We start from the raw sequence: 26011 nt of genomic DNA on the forward strand, positions 1-26011 counted from the left end.
TTCTTAGATATATTTAAGGAGGGATGGGATTAAATTTTAGTAAATGCATTTTGGCATATATTATTTTGTACCATTTTTTTCTTATTGGGTCTATTAATTTGATACACTTACTAATAAATGCTTCCCTTTACAAGTATTTTAATTTTATTTCTTTGTACAGAGCCCCATGTGCCATAATTTTAAATAAATTCAGCAGTGTGAAATATTTTTTTCCTTTTACTTATTTATCTGGACCTTCCTTCTCTCTTCTACCCATATCAACCCCTTACCAACATATAAAGCAATGATTAACAATTTAGTATGTATTCATCCACATTTTTCTTTGAACTCTACATATTCTTCTACTCAGGCCTTCTAGCACAGTAATAGCTAATAGTTCTCAGACACATTCTACGTACCAGGCATTCTATATGTATTAACTCATTTAATCTTCACAAAATCCTATGAGATGTGCATTATTATCACCCTCATTTTACAAAGGAAATTTAAGTCAAAAAAAAGTTAAAAAAAGTATTATCATCCATAGCTACTCAACTAGTAAATATTCAGACACAGGGATTTGTTTATCTTCCTTTGTCTTGCTTTTCAGGTTTTGTTTTTATTTTTTAGCAAAATGTGATCTTCTAATATATATTTGTATGCTTTTTAATCCCTCAATAATACTTGGGAGAATCATGTAGAGTAGGTCTAATTCATTCTCTTTAAAGGTGGTTTAACACTCCACAGTGTGGCTGAGCTATCATCTCCTTAGCTCTTCCTCTGTAATGGGCATTAGCTTGGCTTCCACTTTTTTGCCACTCTGAACCCTGCTGCAATAAACATCTTTGTACATGTGTCCTTATGCACTGTGTTTTCAATTCTGTTGGGATGGATTCCCAGGAGTGGAATATCTGGCTCAAAAGACATATATATTTTTAACTGTAATAGATATTGCTAGATTGCTTTCCAAAATGGCTGTAACACTTTACATTTCCATAGTGCCAGCAATAGTTTTCTTAATAGAAAACTATCCTTGCGGTTTCAGGATAAACCCTCTTTGGTCATACTGGATGATTCTTTTAATGTACTGTTGAATTTGGTTTGCTAGAGTTTCATTTAGAATTCTGCGTACATATTCACAAGTGATCTAAGTCTATAACTTTCTTTTCCATTTTATTTTAATATCAAGGTTTCTACTAGTTTGGTAAAGTGAACAGAGTATCTTTCTGTTCAGCCATTCATTCACTCACCCATTTATTCATTTACTCAATAAACATGTATTGAGAGGATTTATCTCTCAATGGCAGGCACTGTAAGAGCACTAGTGACGTAAAGAACAATAAGACACATTCCCTATCCTCAAGTTCACCTCTAGTGAATGACTCCACCACAGAATGTGTAGTCAAGGAATAAATAGAACCAGGAAACTAAGACATGCATTAGGTGTTATGAGAGAATCAAACAGTGGAAGGTTGGGACACCTGGGTGGCTCAGTGGTTGAGCATCTGCCTTGGGCTCAGGGCATGATCTTGGAGTCCTAGGATCAAGTCCCCTATCAGGCTCCCTGCATGGAGCCTGCTTCTCCCTCTGCCTATGTCTCTACCTCTAACTCTCTATGTCTCTCATGAATAAATGAATAAAATCCAAATAAACAAATAAAATCTTTAAAAAAAAAACACTGGAAGGTTAATGGATAGTTTCTTCTGAGAATGGTTGTACACATATAATCTGAGCAGTTAATATTTCGGATTTACATAATTTGTGGGAACTACCTCTTCCTTTTTATTCTTCAGCCATCCCAACCAAGGACTCACATCAGACCCCAAGCTCTCTCCCAGACCTGGAGTCTTTACTCATTATCCCCACGGAAGGCATGGGTTCTCTATCAATGCAAGCAAGGTCAATCGGTATCACTCCCAAAAGAATGCAAAGTGCCTGAGCAGCACCTTTTCTAAAGTTATGTAGCCAGAGAATTATTTGATTCTTCAAAGTTTGAAAACCTCAGTTCTAAAGTTTTTGGGCCCTCTGCGAGTATTGGAGAAAATTCTTCAACTTTTTTAGTGGCTTCCATAGTTAATGATCTTCTCACATTTACTACTTCTCTTCAAGTCAAACCTTGATGTATGTACGTATTTTTGAGAGAAGTACCTATTTCAACCCATTTTTTAAATGTATGCCACTAGATTCGTACCAAGTATTTTTATATGCTTTCACTGTTTTATTGTTATTAAAGGTGATCGTCCACTTTGTATGTAAATAAAGTAGCAAAGAGTAAGAATGGTTGAGGGCCTAGAAGGAACAAAATTTAAAAATCCGACACAAGGAGATTTGGAGAAAAGGTATGTGGATTGATCTGAAATGAAAAGAAACCTCTTTACTTTTCCCATCATTTCTTTGATCCCTATCTGTAGATTCCTTCAAAATGAGTAGCAGGTGGTCTTTAAGGTACCACCACTGGTAACTAAAATGTGTAAGTTTTAGAAATAACTGTAAAACCTAAATAAGATATCCATTACTGGGGATCTGTCGTTTGATTAAAAAAAAAGGGGGGGGGGGGAAGGCACTATTTTGGACTAAAATTTAGCCTTTCTAGGATGCCTGGGTGGCTCAGTTGGTTAAGCATTTGCCTTCTGCTCAAGTCATGATCCCAGGGTCCTGGTATGGAGTTCCCAGAGTTCCCAGTGGTCAGGCTCCCTGCTCAGTGGGGAGTCTGCTTCTCCTTCTGCCTCTGCCCCTCCCCCTGCTTATGCACACACTCTCTGTCTCAAATAAATAAATAAATAAAATCTTAAAAATAAAAATTAAAAATTAAATTTAGCCTTTCTATGGACATGATCATCCTCTTTGGGGCCAGTGAAATGATTGGATTGAAAATACTTTGAACGGTATCATCAGCATTCAGAATATCAAGCAGCACACATCAGAGAAAAGAAAAAAATTGCTCCTTCAATCACTTTAAGAGATGTTATAACAAGAATCATCCCTTTCAGAGGCAGAATAATGCTCCAGAGAAAGGATATGGCCAAGGGCATTTCTTTTGGGGGCATCCAGTAGCAGGGTTCATCTTTTTGCACATAACAGTGCAGGAAATCACAGGGCACTTGCTTCTGGCTTCTTGAAGCTGGGAATAATAAGAACTCATCATGATACAAGGAAAATCAAAGGTATTTTAGTTAAATGACAATGGGAAAAAATATTGAAACTAAGGGAAAAGACAATTTACAAAGCAATTTAGTTCTAAGTGTTGAAACTCAATTTGTTTCGATGGAAATCATTCAAACCAATGTCAAATCCTGAAAATTCATAAAATGTGTGGATTGTTAAATAGGAGCAAAACCTTTAGTCAGCAGAATGTCCCCTGTTGCAAATGGCATATCAGAGAATATGGGATGCCAGCTATAGGACTGGAGCTTAATTAATTGATTACACTTCAGGTACCCCAAACAACTCATGAGAGAAATCACACCTAAAAATAAAAAGCTTTTGTTACAGGTGGAGACTTGGAGATCCCAGCCTTTGTAAGCCCACTTCAGACTAGCCCAGAAAATGCTTACAGTGCACTCTGACGGTACCGTCCCAGTTTATAACCTACTACCTTTTCTTTTTCTGTTAGAACAACCTGCCAATAGAAGGAAGAGTGAGATAAAAATCAATAATGCATGCTGGAAATCTGCAGCATAGTCAAAACATCACATAGTCTAAGGCAGGATAAGAAAGTAGGTCACTGAATTTGGAGCCCTTTAACTTACATTTGATGAAATATCAGTATAATAAACTCCTCCAATAAGTTTTTCTGACTCAATGTCAATGGTTTGAATGCTGACGATGCCTTTACCTTCATAATGAAACTGAAAAACCCACTCTCTGGGGGAAAAAAAACCCCTATGTGGTCAGGCAAGGTGAGATTTTTTTAAGACTTCTCTATTTTTCTTGTTTTCTTATTTTATTTTATTCTCCACCTTAGAGAGGCACGTCTTTGTTTCTGGGTTTTTTTTTTTTAAGGTTTTAGTTTTTTAAGTAAGCTCTCCACCCAACGCTCAAAATCACAACCCCGGTATCAAGAGTCACACATCCTACTGACTGAGCCAACCAGGCACCTCTGTTTCTGTTCTTAATAACATATTACATCATATTATTAAATAAGAGACATAATCATATCTACCTCAGAGGGCTATTATGAGAATTTAAGTCAGAAGATCATATATTTGCTCCATCCTATAAGTACCTAGCAGATTACAATTTAATAAATAAAAATTATCATGATGTGTTCATATTCTGTCATGTTATGTAATATTAGTACTTAACAAATCAATTTGATTTTTCCATGGAACAAATTCAGGAAAATAGTAAGCCCTAGTATACTAATTTTAGAATGACACATAAAGCTTATATTTTGTCTATGAAAGATCCTCTGTATAAAATTTCAAATTAATACCAAACAGGAGCTTTCTTTCATCATGAAGTACCTATTTAATCAACAATATTTTTTTTTATCAACTTTCGCTTTTCTCACTTACTTCTAAGCCCTTGAAAGCACATTATGATTAGTTTCTTAGAACCTTTGCCTGGGAGAGTTTTGCATGACACTGTAACAGGCAAATAAGGAACCTAGAGGTAAGGATTCATTGTGAAAGGATGCTTTTTGGCGTATAAAATGTCTGGAAAGGATATAGCCAGTTTAATATTTAGGATGAGAAAGGAGGGGTCCTAAAATGAGCCAAGTGCATAATGTGCAAAATGTGCTATGGATGTAATGATTAACCAGGAATGGTTTTACCCAGAATTTATAAAAGTTCAGTAAATGTGGTGGACCACAACTTATAATGCCATTCCTGGTGCCTCGTAATTTAACTAAATAGTAAAATTTAGAGTGCAGCAGAGGAGAAAGCATGAGGATAAAAAGTGCTGAATTACTGTACTAGATTATCTTAGGGTTCTGCAAATATTCACTCCCTCTCCCTGTTCCTGCCATCTCCACAGGAAGAGTCTTCCCCTTGCTGTTGGACCTGGACATGTGATTTGTCAAAGCCAATGGGATGTCAGAGGACATTAGGCAAGGAGAGAGCCCTGAAATGTGCCCGTGTGATTGGGTTTGTCCTTTGCTTTCCTTTCCCCATGAGAACACCATGCATCTTGGTAGACCAGAAACATGTAGAACAAAACCAGACCCAACTCACAGCTTCAAGCCAAGTGCAGGCAAGCCTAACCTAGACCACCCGACTCCTTCTCAACTGCAGAAGTGTGAGAAATAAGCATTGGGGTGCCTGGGTGGCTCAGCTGGTTAAGTGACTGCCTTTGGCTCAGGTTGTGATCTCAGAGTCCTCGGATTGAGTCCTGAGTCGGGCTTCTCTCCCTCTCTCTCTCTCTCTCTCTCATAAATAAATAAAATCATTTTAAAAAAATAAAGCAGTGCTTATTTTTGCATGCCAGTGAGATTTGGTGGTTGTGTATTATGCTGCATTATTATGGCAAGTGTTGACTGAGATAAGCACATAAGAAAAGGTTTGGGATTCTGAGCCATCCAATTCTGGCACAGAAAAGGATCTTCTTCCTCATTTGCAAATGCCAAGTTAAATTAATAAAATATAATGTTGGGCTTTCAGTATCTAAGATTTCACCTTTCTTTCTTTAAACAGAAAGAACCAGAAGGCAAATGTTGACACTGTGTTTGCAGCCCAGAAGGCAGAAGAGACCAGGCCGCAAGTCACTCACAGCTAAAATTGCTAAGGATAATTCAGATAAGATTGTCCATTCTGGCAACATGCATCCAGTGAATCTAAAGTGAAGGAAGTCCCATAATAATAAATATATTATTGAAGAAGAATTTAATATAAATACTTAAAAGTAAGTCTTTGAGTAGTTAAGTTAGATCTCTAATTACACTTTCCATTCACTCCTTCAAAAAATATTTGGTACCTATCTAGAAAATAAGTAATATGAAGAGCTCAAAATCAAATACCAATCCTTCTCCTATGCACACTGATAAAACTAGGTCAAACCATGTACATGATTTTGCATTCTGTTTTTATCAGATTCATATTGTGAATGTATTCCCCATTTAAAAAACATATTTTTCAAACACGTTTTTAATGATACTTAATATTTTATCAGGTAAGTATGGCACAATTTATGTTAAAGAATATTCTTTTATAAAACTCTTTGCATTTCTTATTTTTCCGTAAATTGAGTTCTTACAAAAGAAATTGCTGAGTCAAAACTTGGGACAACATATACTCACCCCAGAGATAGATGAAAACAACAATTTTGTGACATTATCCCCAACCCCTGGTATCAGTCGTCAACTCCCGATAAACAGAATACATGAAAAGGAATGTTCTCTTTATGGGAATAAGGGGTGTGTGTGTGTGTGTGTGTGTGTGTGTGTGTGTGTGTGTGTGTGAGAGAGAGAGAGAGAGAGAGAGAGAGAAAAGAAAAAATAAAATATGGGGAGGGGCATATGCAGGTCCTGAATAAGTACCCCAGGGAACCTGGGTGGCTCACTTGGTTAAGCATCAGACTCTTTTAATTTTGGCTCAGGTCATGATCTCAGGGTCTGAGATTTTATCCCATGACAGGCTCTGCAAAGCCTGCTTCAGATTCTCTCTCTCCCTTGCCTTCTGCCCTTCCACACCTCACTCATACTTTCTTTCTAAAATAAATAAATAAAATCCTTAAAAAAGAAAAAAAGTCCAAAGATGATGCAAATTGCTGTAGCAGCTGATATATGCCATCAGGGGTTAAGAAAGAAATAGAAAAAATGTAGTTGATAAAGAATTTGTTAAGAACTTGTGCTTAAATAATTTAGTAATACATTATATGATCTTGTGCAGTTAAACATCAGAGATTATGAAAAACAGTTACCAGCAAAACTTGGTACCTCTACACTTTGACAAGGAAACAAAAAAATAGATAATCCTATGTTAAAAAATGACAGCATCCTTTTTATAACTCATCATCTATCCATTTGCTTAACTTTATTGGTGCCTACTATTGCCAGCGTACTGGAAATGAAGAAATGAATGAGATGAAGTCCTAGTTCCATGAGCTCACTGTAAAGTAGGAAAAACAAATATGCAAAGAAAATAATTGCAGGATGATAAGTGCCATTCCAGAGCTACCAACAACCCCATAAAGGAGAGAGTTGGAGCAGGCCTGACCCCAGAGATGAGGATTATTGAAGGATAAAGAGGAGTTTTCCAGGCAGAGAAGGGAAGGAAGGACTTCGCAGAGAGAACAACAAGGTTGGACTCTGTCCCATAAATCACAGTAGACCAATTGCTTTGTCTTGCATGGATTAGAGGTATGTACCAAAATACCAGGTGGTGGGACCAGGGCAACTGGCCTCCCTGGGGTAGTCCTCTCCAGCCCGGAACCACTTCTCCCTTCGTCCCACAAGATATAGACATATTATTTTCTACATTTACTAAGGATACAAAAAAAATGTTAGAAAGCACAGGCCCAGGTTGCTGAGATGTGACCAAAGTTTATAAGGCCGGGAGTGATACTAAGATCACATTGGAATTTTTAACCGTGAACTTTGAAAGTGTGATGGCAGCCAGGGGTAGAGAAAGACTGAGTACCAGGAGGGTGAAGGAGGAGCTGCGACAGATGATATGTTCAGATATGTTTACCGTCTCACCATACAGTGCCACTCCCTTAGGAGGATTATACTCCTACCCAGGGATGTTGGGTTTGGCCATTAGACTTGCTTTGGCCAAGGGAATATGAGTGGACAAGCCTGCCTTGTGCCCTTCCCTTACCAGCAGAAGCTCTGAGAGCATCACAGAGTCCACTATTACAGTGTTTCCCCTCTGAAAGAGGCCAGCATATCCCAACAGAATCAGCTTAGAGTAAAGGGGACATGAAGCAGGGTGGCAGCTGACCCTCAAAGGCCATTAATTTCAGCCAAAAATAAATCTTTGTTGTTATCAACCACTGAAATTTAAGGGTCAATTCTTACAGCTTAAGCTAATGGATGCAGAGCCTGATGGGCTAGGCTAACTCAGACTGTAGAATATGAGTTCCTGAACTGACAACTGATGGTTTTCTCAGCATCAGGAAATCAATCAATGGTGCTTGTAAGATGATTAAGTCAGAAGAGAAACACACTGTATTCCAATGGCCCTCAATTAGGGCTATGAGAATCACTGGGGGGGTCTTTGACAAGGAAGACACGTCCAGCCAGGGCTAGACTGAGCATATGTATTTGTGTTCTTCCAAACTTATGTTCAACAAACATCTGCTCAGCATTTATTTAGCCTAAGCGGGAAGAAGCTGATTTTCTAACAGGAAAGCTGGTCCCCCACTTTGTTAATGTTTATCACTCAAATGGTGGCTGTCAAAAAAAAAAAAAAAATGGTGGCTGTCCTTGTCATCTTCACTGAGATTCCACTCATAAATAAATAAATAAATAAATAACATACAAGAGCATTGGTAAACACTGTAGATTTCACTGAGGAGATGAAGGAGAGGGCTTATGGTGTAAAGTAGATAACATTTTACCAGGGGGTAAAAAAAATCTCATTAAACTAGTCTTTTCTCCCAAAACCTCTTCTAAGCCTCATACTTAAAACTTTCCTCCAGGGGCACCTCGGTGACTCAGCCAGTTAAGCAGTTGCCTTTGCCTGGGTCGTGATCTCAGGGTCCTGGGATCGAGCCTAGCAGACGGCTCTCTGCACTCCCCACCCCATTCATTCTCATTCTCACTCTTGCAAATAGCTGAATAAAATCTTTTTTAAAAGCTTTCCTCCAATGCCCCCTCCTGACATCATAAACCCCCTCTCATAAAACCTCCTGCTCTATGCCATCTGTGAATGCACTGAAGACAGCAGAGTCTAACCACTCATGCTTAATGCTGGCAACGTACTAAGACAACTGGTTCAAGTAGAACCAAATCCCTGAAGTCATTCTTCAAGATGCTGCTGTTCACAGGAAGTAGAGATCTGGGACTTAGCTACTTGATGTGTGAATTTCTACCACTGGTGAGCTTTCAGGTTCACAATAGTTGCAAAATAGAAATGTTCTTTGAATGTGTGAACATTTACCTGATGCCAGGAGTCACTCACATCTTAATTTGAGACCATTTAATTAGATGCCTTTCTCCTAACAACTAGTTGGAAGTAGTTGGTCAGAGGGGACAAAGATTTCAGGGACAGATGTGGAGGGTGAGAACAAAGGGTATGGAGATGGTGATGCTGACAGCACCTCCTCCCAACCTATGCATCCAACCCAGGGAAAGTGCACAGGAAGAGCCTCAAAGGGGGAAACAGGGATCCCCTAAGCTTTGTCCACTTCACAATTTGGCCCAGATCAGCTCTGGGACAGCTTCCCTTCTGTCAACATCATTCCTCTTAAATTCTCATGCAAACCACAGGCTCAAATCTGAAGCAATTCTCTTTGCTACAGTGTGTGACAATCAGAAAGGACGTGCTTTGTGCTCCACCCACACCTTCAAGGAGTGACTTTACCTTTTGGGTAAGGTCACTGGCTTTATCGATGTACTGATCTCTCTCCTTTTCCAGCTGAAAGATGATCTTTCTCTGCTTCTGAGCCTCATCCTTGTAGTTCTGGATTTCTTCTTCCAGATTCCTCTTGGCTTGCTCATGGAGCTTTACCAGGTCTATCTGTTTCTGGGTCGCATTGATCGCCTTAAGCATGTTCTAAAAATGACAAAAGAGCAGCCACATTACTCAAAATGTGTGGGGATTTGGGGATACATTTATCCTGTTTCATCCCTAAAATAATTAGATAACATTGTTTTTTGGTTGAATAAAAATAATCATATTCTCTACAGCTATTATGTTAATTTTGCATAAGGCAAACCCATCCGTAAATATACTAAGTGACCACAATGTCACTAGGAAGTGAGTATTGTCTTGCTCCCATTTTAAGGGTAGGAAACTGACGTTTAGAAGTTAAGCTGCTTGCCTACAAGTTCATACAATGGGGGAGTGGCAGAGCCAGGATTTGAGTCTGATGGGCTAATCTGAGTCAGGACCGGCTGACCCCCCAAAGGTAAACTCCACCCCAGCTCTAGCTTTGTTCCTGTGAGCTTAGAACAACTGAATCATGTACCAGGGCTTTGACTACAAAGTAGAATAAAACCAATGTGTTAAAAATGCAAATATCAGTGTCTGGGCAGCTCAGTCGGTTTAGCATCTTCCTCGGGCTCATGTCATGATCCCAGGGTGCTGGGGTAGAGCCACATCAGGCAGCTGCTCAGCGGGGAGCCTGCTTCTCCCTCTCCCTCTGCTCCTCCCTACTGCTTGTTCTTTCTCTCTCTCTCTCTCTAATAAATAAAATATTTTTTTAAAGACACAAATGTCTAGAGTAAATGTATGATCCAACAATTTCACTCCTGGGTATATGCACCCAGTAGAGCCAAAAAACAGGTGTTCGAAAAATAATTTGTATATGAATGCACGCAGCACTAGTCACAAAAGCCAAGAGGGAAAAACAACCCAAATGTCCATCAGCTGATGAACAGGTCATCAAAGTGTGGTCTATCCACACAGTGGAATATCAATCAGCCATAAAAAAGGAACAAAGTCCTGATACAAGCTACAGCATGGTTGAAGCCTTGAAAACATTCCAAGTGAGAGATGCCGTATATAAAAGTTACATATGATTCCAGTTACATAAATATCTCAAATAGTCCAATCCACAGAAGAAGAAAGCAGAAGAAGTCAGAGTTGGTCAGGGTGGGAGAGGCGGAGGGTGGGGGAATAACTGTAGCTAGATAGTGGTGATGGTTGTGTGACACTGTGATGGGACTCACTGTCACTCATGGTCTATCCTGCCTTACGTGTATTTTACCACAATAACACAATGAACCCAGTTTCTAAAAAAATGCAGATGTCTCTGTCTCAACTCCCAGAGATTCCAACTCAGTGGATCTAGGGTAGGACCCAGGCACCAACACTGTTTTTTTTTAAAAAGCTGCACTAGTGATTTCTGATGCTGAAATGGAAATTCCTTTGGATTGCCTGCCCAAGAAGCCAGATTGTCCCCTGAAAATATGGATTCAATAGTAGGGCCACTCTGGCAGCCACGCTCATGCAAGAGGACTCACTTTTCTGACCATAGGTATGAATGGACCAGGGACTTTTGAAACAGGGCCTTTCGCTCTTTGCAACTCAATACAGGATGTAAACCTGGGAGCTGTTGGTGATGCCTATTGGACTGAGAAGCAGGGAGGCAATCTTCCCTGAAAGAAAGGAATGAAAGCAAATCTAGTGGTGGCAACAGAGGGCTTTCATGTGTCCCCAAGAATGTCAGGTCAGGCTTCCATTAGTTCATGAGGCCCAGCTGTGTCCTTGGGTTTGATGAGGTACCTGGTTGTCCCTTCCCAAATCTCTAAGCAATACATACCTGCAGGCAGGTCTGAAACCACTGGAACATAAACACATTACACCTCACTTGGGTGGTGATGCAGAAAATAGAAAAGGTCAACTTGATTTTCAAGTATTGAATTAAACATTCACTCTCTAGAAGACAAAGCCACTTTAACATGACACTGAAAGAACGAAAATATATTAACATTGCCGCTTGTCGAAACCATGCAGCTCATTCACTCAGTGAAGATGGCATTTCAAGTCAGTGGGGAAGGAATGTATTATCAGTGAAGGTTAATTGCATACCTGCAGAGGGTCAGGCACTGCGCTAGGCACTAAGGATGCACTGGCCAGAAAAGAAAAAAAGTATACCCTGCCCTAGAGGAGGAACTGACATTGGTCAAATCAAACAAATAAATGTAAAATTAATGTTGTACTACATGTCCTATTGTAGCAGAAAATCTATTGGTCGTCTACCGGTATACATAAAATATAAATGCATTCAATGTATGTGTTAAAAATACATTTAAAATTCTAAATCAAACGAATTGTTTGCATGTGCGAATTTATTGAATAAAGTTTCCAGGATTATGCAAAAAACAACAATTTTCTAAGAAGTGCTCAGCATGTAAAGATATGTAATCTCCTACTATTTCCTGAGATCCCTACTTTGTCTCTTTTTAGCTTCCAAAGTGGTCTATTTTGTCAATATTTGTTCAACACTGGGAAACCTAAAGAAATAATGGAAGTTGAAAAAATATATGCTGTTTCTACTTGATGAGATGAAGCTGTCTTGGCCAAAGGCCATAGACTGTTCTGGAAGCAGCCTCCTCACTCTATACCTGGCCCTTGGATTTTTTTCTCCCTGGAGGAAATCCCAGGGCAGGAAAGTTTACCCTAAATCCTTGAAAGTAGTTAGCCTGCTAAGAGTGATTGTCAATTGAAGGAATTCTCTGGACCCATTTGAAGAGGAAAGGGATGAGGGTAGGGGTCATCCCTTGAGTGGAGGCTTTGCAGTCCTCAAGCTCCCACAAGCCCTCCCTCGACTTTGGACCAGACTGAGCTCAAAGACTAAGAGACGAAAGGGCTGGAAACAAAAACAAAACCTACAACAGTCTAGGAAAAGAAGACGGAGGGAAGGTTTATGGCATCAACCAGCCCTTCTTAAACCAAACTCAAAGGTAAAATGGTATTAGCACTCACTTGTATCTTCTGGATTAGTAAAAGTTGTAGATCATAGATATTAAATTCAGAAATTTTGATCAACTGTTTAGGATGCCAAATAACACACTAGCAATAAAATCAGAATCCACACAATGCTCTTAAATCCCCTGCTCTTTTATATGGTAATTCCCCCCAAGTCCCTTTGTGCTCAAGGGTGATAATGCAGTTTCAGTTCTCAGCCTGTGAATGGTGGCCTGTGTGTGGCAGCTTGGAAGAAAACGGAGCACAATTATTTATTTCTAATCCACTTTTGTTCGTTTCAGAGTCTTCCTTCCCCTGCACAACTGGTTATAGGCAGATATCATAGCATTAAAGAAAGATATTTATTTACCATGCTATGGGTACAAGCTCACCTTATTTAATATGTCCCTTTCTCTCAGAAGCTCATCCATTGCTTTCTTATCAAGTTCTGCTTGTTTCTTTGAAGCTTCCACCTCTAAATGACGAAGTAGAAAGAGAAGAAGAAATATGGAGCTGACCAAAGAAAGAATCTGCCAAAGCCAAAGCCGATGTGACACAGAAACTGCTTTACGTGTTTATCTGCAGCTATAAAACTACTATTTATTGAGTCTTAGATGATCTTCACTATAATTTAGTGAAGGAGGTCTCCCATCCCACTGAACAGATGGAAACTGAGACTAGTGGGATTAAGCCACATGCCAACCATCTGCAACTAGGTGACAGGGCTAAGGCTGGGAGCATGGTTTCTCTGAAGCCAAAAGTCCTTGCTCTTTTAAATCTTTTTAATTATACAAGTAATTCGGGATACAGAAACAAATGACACATCCAAATAAACTAGAGGGAAAAAATTTCAAGTCAACCAGAATCTACTTAGGATTTTAATAGGTCTCTTTCCAGACTTTTTCCTTTGCAAATATATGTGTGCATAAAAATATAGATATACACACATTCATAATAAAAATATAGATATACACATTCATATATATATATATATATATATATATATATATATATATCCAAAGTGAATTATACTTCACATACTGTTTTGTAGCTTGCTTTTATAATTAACTAACATAAAATAAATGCTTCTATATATTATAAATATGCATCTACAACAGATTTTAATGCCTCTGTGATAATTCACTATATGAAAATGCATAATATATTTAGTCAATCCCCCACCTTAACATTTAAATTGCTTCCATTTTACTTATTTATTTGCAATTATAAGCCATAATTCTGTAAAAGTTCTTGTTCATTTGTTACTCTAGAAGAGGAAGTCCTGGATTGAAGGTGATTTAAAAAAAAAAAAAAAAAAAAAAGGCATTTCCTCCTACTACCAAATTTCTTTCCAGAAAACTAATAGTAGTTTATTTTTTTTTCTAATAGTAGTTTAAATCCACACCCAAAACACCTGTGGATATTATGCTCTCTGATCTTTGACAATCCAATAGATTATTAAAACCATATATCTGTATTTATTTATAGCTCTGTGATTAGTAATGAAGTTGACTACTTTTTCATGTTTAATGATAATTTATTTGTGTTTCTGTTTTTAAAATTGCCCACACTTGCTCTTTGCCCATTCTTCTCATGAATTGTTCGTCCTTTTCGTGGATTTTTAAGAACTCTTTATATAATAAAAACATTAGCTCTTTGGCAATGTTTTGGTCAATTTGCCTTTATAGAGAGAAATTTTGATACATTAAAAACCCTTAGCTTTTATTTCATTAAATCTCTCAATCTTGGCCTTCTGGTTTCCACATCTGATGTAAACTTTTAATCCCAAAAAGTAACTTATGTCATGCTACCATTTTCTTAACCATCCATACTGCACTGGTATGAAACAACACCATTATTTTAATGATAACCTTGAGTCTTATTGTGTTTTTTCCAATCTCTTCCATTGATCCGTTTATGAGGCATTTTCACTACACTCTTTGATTACCGAAGTTTCATAATATTGAACACCTAGTAAGGCAAATGCTCCTTCATCACTTCTCTTTTCCAGAATTTTATGGCTATTGTCACCTGTTTATTCTTCTGGAGGAACTCTAGACTCAGTTTTCAAGTCCCAACAACATAACTTACTGAAATTTTTATTGGAAATATTAAGTGTATAGATCAATTTAGGCAGATTTATATCTTTATCATATTGCTCTTTTTCATTCAGGAACTTCATATATCTCTCCATTTTTCAAGTCTTCCTTTATACCTCTCAATAGAATTCTGTAGCATGTTTTATATACATGTCTTGCAGTGTCCTAGTAACTTTATTTATAGATATTTTATTACTTTAGTTACTATTGTGAGAGGGGGTTTTTCCATCATATATTCTAACTAACTGATTCTTTGTATGAAAGGAAAGTATTGATATGTATATATTTATTTTATAATCTGCCACCTCAGTGAACTCTCATTAGTTCTGGCAGTTTATCAGTTAGTTCCTTGGGCTTTATGGTAGAAAATCATAACACATGGAGGACTCGTTCTCCTAACTATTATGTCCAATGTAACTCTTTGATTGGACACATCAAAAGGAAGAGGTACCTAAGAAGAAATAATGATGTTAATGAGATAAAATAAAATATGGTTATATGGTTATAAAATAACCATAGGAGAGAGCATGATAACTTCTGTAAACATGACTTAAGGATGAAGAATTGGGTTGAACACTGAATGAATAATTATTTTTCAAAACTTAGCAGGCAAAAGTATAGAAGTTTAAATATGCGAGTGTTTTAAAAGTCACTAAACCAATTACAAAATATGACCTAGTAATTCTATTTTTCTTCCTGTCACTGAAGACATTAGATTGTAAACTCATGCAAGATCATAAGCACCCTAAGGGCAGTGACCTCCATGCACTCAACCAACATTAGTGCACTACACATAGTAGGCACTCAAGTCATTGAATGAATGATGGAGAAATTATCAAGATAAGCTGCAACTATACCTCAATAAAAGATTATTTCCCGATGTCTTAGAAGGAAAAATATCTGCATTTTTCAAAGGCTTACATAACAAATACAGTTGACTGTTGAACAACATGGGAGTTAGGGATGCCAATCCCCCACGAAGTTGAAAATCCACATATAACTCTGACTCCCCCAAAATTTAACTACTAATAGCCTACTGTCTACCAGAAGCCTTACTGATAACATAAACAGTAGACCAACACATATTCTGTATATGTATTCTACACTATATTCTTACAATAAAGTAAGCTAGAGAAAAGAAAATGTTGTTAAGAAAATAATAGAGAAGAGGGATCCCTGGGTGGCGCAGCGGTTTGGCGCCTGCCTTTGGCCCAGGGTGTGGTCCTTGAGACCCTGGATCGAATCCCACGTCGGGCTCCCGGTGCATGGAGCCCTCTTCTCCCTCTGCCTATGTCTCTGCTTCTCTCTCTCTCTCTCTCTGTGTGACTATCATAAATAAATAAAAATTTAAAAATATATATATAAAAAGAAAATAATAGAGAAGAGAAAATACATTTATATGAATTGTATTTATAAAAAAAAAAAAAATCCACATCCAGGTGGGCCCACACAGTCCAAACACATGTTGTTCAATGTTTTCCAATAGTCAACTGGATTTTCAATAGTCAACTGGATAACCTTACCTAGAGATTTAGCTTTTGCCTAACTTTTAGTGAGACAATGTATGTTTTTATGCTTTTAGGTATGTTACCTCCTTCAGTGACCTACAACTCATAGTAGCCCACTTAAGTTCAATGACATGTTTCTGCCTCACATACTCTGGCATAATTAAATTCAAACCTGGGTCCTCTGTCTCCAAGTTCAGAGCTATTTCTGCCAAACCAAATTTGACTAGCATATCCTATTTTCAATCATATTCTTTTTCAGAATAAGATGGTCTTCTATCTTCTTATATAAACTGTAATATCCTGGATAATAATAGATGCCATTTGGTAAGCACTTACTATGTGTTAGGTACCATCCACAAGTGCTTTATGTGTATTAGCTCATCTCATCCTCCAACAATACATACATTAAAGGTGGGATCTGACCCCAGGTAGACAGTGACTCCATAGTTTGTATCTTTAATGACTTTTCTGTGCTATTGGCCTTCCATGGCTCTTAAACTTTTCCTCCACAGGGCAATGTGATAGCTGGTAAAACAAATGTTTACCACATGGAAAATACTAACAAAGAAGTTAGGAGCCTCTTATTTTTGTTCCACTGATTCTTTGTATAATATTGTCCCAAATACTGCTAGTGGGGGACATTCATTTTAATTTATTCCCCATCTTCCATGAGAAAGGGGGCTAAAGCAGAAGGTCATGTAGAACTAGGACCTGAGGGTATAGATGTTATTTATTCCAGTGACAAGTACTGAGCAATACTTTTGGCTGAATTTACATTGTGCCAATATAGTCTGTTGAAGAATTTTTTTAAGGTAAGAAAGTTTAAGATATGCAAAATTATGTCCCCTGCATATTGGCTGCTTACCAGCTTGAAAGTTATTTTATTGATTACATTTGGCATGGTTTGTGTTTGTATGCATAGAGCCCTGGGTTACCAAATGACTTCAGTCATCTATGAAATGTTTGCAAAGGAATAAAACAAAGTGCAAAATGGTTCTTGCTGTACCTCTCTCTAATCCCAAGATCTGATTTTTTAGAGTTTCCTTGTTCTGTTCAACTTCTGACTTTTGATCTTCAATCTGGTGCAATTTCTTATGGATTTGTTCTCTGATTTTGTTGAGCTTCCCGATGTCAAGCCGCATCTGATGGACTTCTTCCTCTTTGGCCTGTAATTAATGAGACAGAATTAACCAGAGACACTCAGTAGATAAAGAACCAGTGACTAGATGATGATAAACTCAGAACCAATAAAAGGAAATTGTTCCTATATCAGTGTAAAGTTGTTCTATGGGTTAAATAAAAACACAGACTGTTTGATTTTGAGAGAAATTGAAAAACTATTCTCTGAATAAAATATGTGGCTATGTAAGCTAAAAAATAATGAAAAAGACTGATTAGACCTGATGTCCCAAGGTACCACTGAATTGTTGAATCAAATAGGATAAGAATGCTGAGTATCATAAATGTATGAGTTTTATGTACAAATGCTGTATTTGATTGGCAATTTTTATGTACTCACAGAGTAATCTGTCTCAGAAGATTATTAACATGCTATAAAATATTCAAAGTCTTTTGAACCCACGTGGCCACTGTAGTAGAATAGCATATACTAGAGAAAGGGCCCTCCCTCCTCAGAGGATGTTAGTCAGTGGGTGTACATACAGATAGGTAGACAAGGTGACATGAATAAGCAAGTCTACATAATGGCAAAAGGTACCAAAATAATAATTCTAGCAAAAGAAAGCACCAGATTTTTGTCAAAGGACTTCAAGTTTTATGACTTTTTTTCAATTTAAATTAAATTCATTTTTTTTTAATTTGCCATTCTTAGACATTGCTGGAAAAGCAATCAGTGATTCTTCCGCAAATAAACATTAGCAATTATCTCTAGCTTTTGACAAGGAAGAAACTGCACTTAGCTGGGCATGCTATTCTCGGATTATTGCTAGAAGTAGAATCCTATAGGTTCAGAATCTGATAACAAAAATATTCCATCTTTCAAGGTGCCCCATTCATGTTATCAAAGAAGAGAATTAATGGCATAAGTATTTTTATTTTAATTTCACCTAGGGGCTAATATATTATTTTGCCTTAAGTAGTCATTTCATTTCTGCTTCAATTTATAACTTTCTCATAAAGAATGGTTTCAAGTCAAACCATTCTGGACTGCTTTAAATGCTCCTCCACCTCAGATTTATATGGTCTAAATTAGCTGAACTAAGGCCCTTTCCAATTAGAACGATAGGATGTTCTAACTCAATAGTTACTAATCCAGACCCTGTGGTTAGACTACAGAAAAACCCTGTAAATCTTAAACTGTATTCCAAACAAGATGCAAGATGTGCAAATAAGTGTGTGTGGTGTGTGTGTGTGTGTGTGTACATGCTCTCATCAGATTGTCAAAAGGGCTTACAATGCAAAAACTGTTATGATTCACTGATCAAATCTATATATCATTCTTGATCAGTCACTCATTTTGTGCCTAGTATCCTAACATAACTGGAGAAGGGTTTATGGATTTTTTTTCAGAATCAGTGATAAACATAAAACCCTTCTGTTAAGTGTGTAGGTATACAATATGTACCCAAGTATAAAACTGTTATCCAAACATAAGATTCAAGCACTTTTCATTGAAGACAGGGAGAAAAATGGGAAGCTTGTCTTGAAATTTGCAGTAGATGAAAGTAAAAATCATGGTTGTACAATCCTGGAAGTAGATACCCAATAACACCAGTCCATCCCCAGCCCTGCCATTCCACCTTCTCCATACAAGTAGTAAAATATAATCTGACTTCTTTGCTACTCATTCATATAAATGATGTCTAGCTCAGGGCAACTAGTTATTTCCAAGGCTAAGTTACAGAGATGAGCATCTGGGCTTGCTTTCAAAAAAACATTTGCATAATCATATAATCGACATTCAGGTTTGTGGTTTTAGAAGAATGGAAGTCATCAAATTATCTACTTCCAGGCAGAAAACCATCACTTAAGACTGGCGCCTGCCTCTAATATATCAAGGCTAATACAGGTTACGCAACCAAGGGGTCCAACCGCAGTGGTAAACCTCTATTAATAGGGAATAAAGGAGGGAGTGCTAGGGAACAGATAGGTCACACGGTGTTTACTTTGAGCTCCGATGCCTTCTGCTGATTTTCCTGGGATAGCTGCTCACAAACCAGACTGTGTTGTTCATTCTCTTGCTGAAGTTTAGAATTTCTCATCTGAAACTGCTCCAGTTCCTTTGCAGCTCTTTCGTTCAATATCTGAAAGATGCATGACGAGCTGGTTAATGCTTTTTAATCTGATCACAATATCTGCATATCCACGCAGGAGGCCCTGCAAATCTCCTGGGATGATCATAGCAACCACACTTCTTTTTTGTCTTTGTAGAAATTGTTCTTTATCCCTGGTGAAAGCACTAATGCACTCAAATATGATAAATGTTAAATGGCTGAGGAAAACAATGTCTTCTAATGAATAACACAGAGAGCATCATTTTTTTTTTTCTGAGAGCCTTGGGAAGTCTTGTTCACAGGTGGCGGATAAATATTTTAATGCCTGTTTGCCATTTGGCAAGCTTCGCATATGCAACAATTGCTATAATCATTGCAAATGAGCCAGAGATTCAAACGGGTTTTATCAGTTGTGGGGCTGGGATGCTACATCTTCAGAAGCAGATCCCACATTAACATGCCTACAACATTTTTGTGAGCAGAACAATTCACTGACACCAACACAGAGACAATTCCTCTTAAATCCAACTGAACTCAAAACCGTGGAACAGCAGTGCAATGATTTCAATCTACCTGACTTTAGTGTCAGTGTCATTTCCTCTACCCTACCTTGACTATCCTGAGCAGACAAGGTTTTATTTAAAAAAAAGGAAAAAAAAAGAGGATTATATTTGGGGGAGCCGGGAGTCATTTCTATTGGCAGACTAGTGGGAGGATGGAGACATATCAAATGTGCTGAAAGGAGAAGAGAGACGATAGTTTAGACAATTATTCCAAAATATAATTTGATGTAAGCAAAAGTTAAACACAGAAAGAATCCATCCAATTTCCCGTCAATAGGGATTAAATAAAACATAGCCGGCTACGCTAAAAATGAAATTGTGTTTTACGTGAGTCCTGTATATTGCTAAACAAAGAACTGTAGTTTGATCATGATGTTCAAAAACCTCTCAAATTTCACGCTCAAAGACGTCTCATGTTTTTCTTGTGGATACTTGCACATTGTATATTACCTATATGATTTCTGGCTTTATACAAAACTAATGAGGCAATTGGCAAAGAAACGTTTTCTAATATCTATTTTGTAAGTGATAAAACACTGTATGGTTTGGCAATTCTTTGGAACCTTCCTAAGAGAAAATATTTTCAAGAAATGACTTTTCTCAATTACATGAATTGCTTCTTTAAGAAATGAGAAAAGAGGGGCGCCTGTGTGGCTTAGTCGGTTGGGCATCCAACTCTTAATTTCGGCTCAGGTCATGATCTCAGGGTTGTAGGATGGATCCCCGCCTGCCTTGGGCTCAGCAGGGAGTCTGCTTCTCTCCTCCCTTTGCCACTCCCCCAGCTCCCACGCACATGTTCTCTCTCTGTGTCTCTCTCTAAAATAAATACAAAAATCTTTTAAAAAAGGAAAGGAAAGAGAAAAGACAGACCAGAATTATTACTGTAACTCAAATGTTACCTTAAACAGCTATTTTAGGGGAAATGTTAAAAGTAGTACCATTTTAAAATGCATAAAGACTGAGTATGGTTTCCTAAAATTGAAACTTAAAAATAAGCCTGTTAAAAATGAATCATGTAATGGTCACACAATGATTACTATGAGTGTGAATGGCCCATTGAGTTCTGTTCAATAGAAGTTTTAACAGTGATATGGATACAGCACACTCTATCTGTGCTGTCCAGTATGGTGAACCCTTGAAGTGGTACTCATGCAGCTGAGGAGTTAAAATTTTAATTTTACTTAATTTTAAATAAATTTAAATAGCCACACGTAGCCAGTGGCTACCATACTGGACAATGCCGCCCTATAACTACATGGCAACATAAATGAATCCCTCAAACAGAATACTGAGCAAAAGAAGTTAAACACAAAAGAGTACACATTGCATTTCTGTAAAGTATAAAAACAGCCAAAATTAAACTCTGCTTAGAATTCAGCATAGAGGTGAACTTTGGGGGAGCATGTGACTGGGAGGGGGCACAAGGGGACATCTAGGGTGGTGTATATTGGGCTGGATACAGGTGACCAACATGTGTTTAAGTGGAGAAAATTCATCAAGCTATACACTTGTGACTTACACACTTTCCTATATGTATATTATAGATCCATAGAAGATTCAAAAGAAATTAACCCATTGGAGCTGGGGGAGGGGGTGTAGATAGGTCATATCTACCTATACGAGCTGTCCAAAGAGCAATGCAGTGCTAAGTGCTGTATTGCTCATATCTCTAAGGAAGGGAGTTTGCTGCTTTCCAAAGAAAACTCCAAGTGCTCCAAAGGCACCCTTCTTGTTGCAAGGACCGCCGTACAGCCCACACCCAGTGCACCTTCTGTTCCTTCAGCTGCTGCTCCAGCTTCTGAAGCTCCTCTTTGCTCTTCTGCACGTACTGTTGTAGCGCCTTAATTTCTGTCTGCCTGGTGTCCATGTCTGTCTGAATCTGCCTAAGCTCCTTCTCTAGTTTCTCCTTCTTCCGGGACTCCCGTGAAGCTTCATTCTGACGTTGCTGGATTTCTTGTTGGAACTAGGGACACAGAAAGGACAGAGGAAAGAGATGAAGCCCACACCAGGACAGGTCTCACCCAGCCAAGCTTCTCCCTTTCTCAAATCTTACATTTTCAGGATAGTCCCCTTGTATTAGCCTTTCCCCTGCAGGACAGTTATCTTTGAATCTCAATGTTAAAACTTTCCAAGAATATTCTATATTGCTTTTCAGACACTTCACACCAAATACCACCTGGATGGTGGGAACAAATCCACAAAGAAAGGTATAAAATCCAATTAAATATGGAAGCCCAGAATTCTAGAGAAGTTAAACATGGAAAGAATTCATACAATTCTCTATTAATAGGATCTAAATGAAATGTTTCCTGCTACCCTTAACATGAAATTATGTTCACATGTCCTGGATGTTACTAAAAACAGCATTATAGTTTTATCATTATGGCCAAAATCTACAAAAAATATTTGTTATCTTATGCTCAAAGGAATCTCATGTTTTTCTTCTGGAGATTGCACATGTGAATCATCTACTTGACTTCTGAATTTATATAAAAGTGTTCAAAAGGAGTCCTTACAGGACCACCTGGGTGGCTCAGTGGTTGAGTGTCTGCCTTTGGCTTAAGTTGTGATCCCAGGGTCCTGGGATCGGGTCCCACATCAGGCTCCCTGTAGGGAGCCTGCTTCTCTCTCTGCCTATGTCTCTGCCTTTCTCTGTGTGTCTCTCATGAATAAATAAATAATTTTTTTTAATAAAGGAGTCCTTAAAAAGGAGAAGAGCCTATTTCCACCCTTCCCAAAAGCAAGGCATCCTGGCTGTTACCAAGCATATTCTCTTGGGCCAAAATTGTAAGCAGTGCCCTGTCTTAGTGACTTCTCAGACACACAATGTTGAGAGGAAATACACAAGTATAACTGTTCTTGCAGAAGTAAAACCAGAGAAACAACCAGAACCGTGGATGCTTCATTTGGGCACCAGGCAGTAAATTGAACAGAGGAACAACACAAGAAGGGCTTCCAGAAGGTTCTTTCATCTTGCCCTCCTTGGCAGAGCAGACCTGACTGATGACCTGCTCCACCTCTTCTCTGCCTCGCTCCGTTTCCTGCTGCTGTTCAGTGGTCTGAGCTAAAGACTCTCGTAATTTCACCACTTCTAACAAGAGCTGGTCTCGCTCCTTCGTCACTTCTTCTTTGAACTTCAGTAAATCTCGGATGCTGAAAAAGAACAACACAGGACTCAGACTAAAAGGCCATCTGCTCAGGAGTCCTTCATATTATCCTCTGAGCTCATGTTCATAGGCAAGACTCCGGGACCAGGACTAACACTATCCAGGTGTGAAAGAGAAAGATTTTTATGCCCTGTCATGGACACAGTAGCTGCTCATGAGTTATTAACTGAAAAAGAAGTTCCAATAATAATATATATAATATGATCTATTTTCTTATCTTTAAAGAATTACACTGTCTGTGTATATGCATGTATATGTGTTTTGTAGGCATTTTTGTAGAAGTCTAAAAAAAAAATTTGAAACTGGTGACTGGTTATCTCTGAAAAGTGTAATATAGGGTTGGAAGAGTTGGAGAGATAATTTTTCCTCCTTAGTTTCCATGCCTTTGTATTACTTGAATTTGTTACAGTAAGATTATATGCTATTGTTTTGTCTTGTTTTCAAGATTTTATTTATTTATTCATGAGAGACGCAGAGAGAGAAAGAGGCAGAGACATAGGCAGAGAGAGAAGCAGGGAGCCCAATGTGGGACTTGATCCCAGGACTCCAGGATCACACCCTGGGCCAAAGGCAGACGCTGAACCACTGAACCACCCAGGCGTCCCAATTATATTGCTATTGTCAACTCTTGTAATTAACCCTAAGGAGATATTAATTTAAGAAATTATTTGTTTACTATGTTCGGTGGAGGACTGTGATCACAGCCATAAAGTCTAAAATGAAGCATAAACATAAGCAAATAATATGCATTGCCAATTTTCTCTCCATTCACCCATAGAGATTAGTTTCTCCCAAAGAGATGTAACCCAGATAAGACATTCCTAAGAACAAAATTTAGAAAATCATTTACAATGCCAGTTATTGGAGAGTATGTGATAATATTTGTTGATTTAATCATAAACAGTTACTTCTACATTTCAAAAACCACTACATATGATTTGACATGACTTTCCACAGAATCAACATTTTGAAAGTAGAAAGACTATGTCTGGTCTGATCTGTGCAGCAGAATTAAGGTCTAAAGCAAGGCAGCTATGTGAGAGTCAAGAAAGCAGAGAACTTGCACTAGAGGCACTTGCCACTGGCAGTCATCAAATGACTATTGGAAGCACAGTAATCTGACAATGTTTACTTACCAATAACTTTGATAGAATATAACTATTTAATAAGGACACTTCAAGACCACATTCAACTTCTCCAAAAACAAAAGTTCGAATTCTAAGACTACTATGAAGACAGCTTAAGCACATTATTAAAGATATAATTCTAGTCTGGATAGTTTCTTCAGTTCTTCTCCTCACCATGTTCTAATTCTCATTAATACTCGCCCTAACTGGGGCACCTAGGTGGCTCAGCTGGTTAAGCATCTGACGTCAGCTCAGGTCATGATCTTGGGGTCCTGGGATCAAGCCCCACATTTGACTCTACACTCTGCAAGGCATCTCTTCTCCCTCTGCCCCTCTCCCCACTTGTGCCTGTTGTCTGTCTCAAATAAATAAATAAAAATCTTTAAAAAAAAAAAACTTCTCCTAACTGATCAGTTCCCTTACATTGCTCTTCAGTAGTTTCTCTGATGATGCTTGACTTCTTTGATGAGAAAATAGAGTCCAATATTACAGACACTGCATCTTCTATTTTTCCTATTCCCTCCCCTAACACCTGCACTTAGAATTAACTCTCAATATTGGATAAATGCACCTAGAAAGCATGAGAAAACTAGACAGCAGTTAGATATAGCTAAAAATGGCTAAGGAAGCGTGTGCTCTTTCCTGACTAATTAATTAATGCAAGGCTTTGCATGCCCGGCACAGTGCTAGACTCCTAAAGGGAAGGTAAAGGTGTCTTCCTTCAAGGAATTCACAGCCTAATGGGTAGCAAAGCATATCGACAATTGTTTTCTTTTTTTAAAAGAAGATTTTTTATTTATTTATTCATGAGAGACACAGAGAGAGAGGCAGAGACACAGGCAGAGGGAGAAGCAGGCTCCACGCAGGAAGCCCAACGTGGGACTCGATCCTAGAACTCCAGGATCATGCCCTGAGCCAAAGGCAGATGCTCAATCGCTGAGCCACCCAGGCATCCCTCAACAAATATTTTCAATACAACGTGATCAGTGCCATACTGGAGATAAATGTTGGGTTCTATGGAAACAGAGAAAACAGTACTCTTGTGCTTAGTCATTGGTTCTAGGGGTGGGGAAGAGGTTGAAACAGAGATGCTGATAGTGATGAAATTAGATGGTATTTGAGATGGGTCTTGAAGGGTGCATAGTGGTTTACTCTGTGGAGAAAGAAAGAGAAAGCATTCCTGGCATAGAAAACAGCACGGTCTAAGGTGTGGGGGCATAAGCAAGCATGGTGTTTCTGGGCATGAATCTAGCAAGGCAGATCTATGTAAGGCCCTGAAAGAGATGTTCAAGATTAGGATGCAGGGTTGCCTGGATGGCTCAGTAGTTGAGCGTCTGCCTTCGGCTCAGGTCGTGATCCCAGGACCTTGGGATCAAGTCCCACATCAGGCTCCCCACAGGGAGCCTGCTTCTCCCTCTACCTATGTCTCTGCCTCTCTTTGTGCATCTCTCATGAATAAATAAATAAAATATTTTTTTAAATAACAAGGCTGCATCCTTTGGGAATGGGAAGCTATTAAAGGTGTTTGGAACATGTGCTAGAGATGGAAGCACACAGGCACACATTTCAGAAGCCTAAATCTGATTTATGGAAGATAGTGAAGATAGTGAAGATCCTTGAAGGAAGGAGACTAATTAGCAGTCCATCACTAGATCCAGCAGAAAATGAGAGGCCCGAAGCAGGCATTAGCACTGCTGATAGGGAGCAGGGAAAAATAGAAGTGATACTTAGAAGACAGAATCAACAAGATGAAGCTTTAAGGGATAGCCTAGAACCTATTTCCTGGCCTAGAATTTGAGAAGTAGGAAGAATGGTGA

At 38.4% G+C, this 26011-nt stretch overlaps 1 protein-coding gene across 1 annotated transcript in view; it reads right to left on the reverse strand.

The window, feature by feature from the left end:
* The window catches only part of CFAP58 (cilia and flagella associated protein 58), a 99163-nt gene that overhangs the window by 64524 nt on the left and 8628 nt on the right, over positions 1-26011 (reverse strand). The window contains exons 4-9 of the mRNA XM_077877724.1: positions 22897-23053; positions 21669-21863; positions 19230-19367; positions 17111-17270; positions 12890-12972; positions 9447-9638 (exon numbers count right to left, since the gene is read on the reverse strand). Of these exons, the coding sequence (XP_077733850.1) occupies positions 9447-9638; positions 12890-12972; positions 17111-17270; positions 19230-19367; positions 21669-21863; positions 22897-23053 (925 nt within the window). The remainder of the gene's footprint in view (positions 1-9446; positions 9639-12889; positions 12973-17110; positions 17271-19229; positions 19368-21668; positions 21864-22896; positions 23054-26011) is intronic.

The sequence above is a fragment of the Canis aureus genome, chromosome 29 (assembly GCF_053574225.1).
Source record: "Canis aureus isolate CA01 chromosome 29, VMU_Caureus_v.1.0, whole genome shotgun sequence".
Classification (NCBI taxonomy): Eukaryota; Metazoa; Chordata; class Mammalia; order Carnivora; family Canidae; genus Canis; species Canis aureus.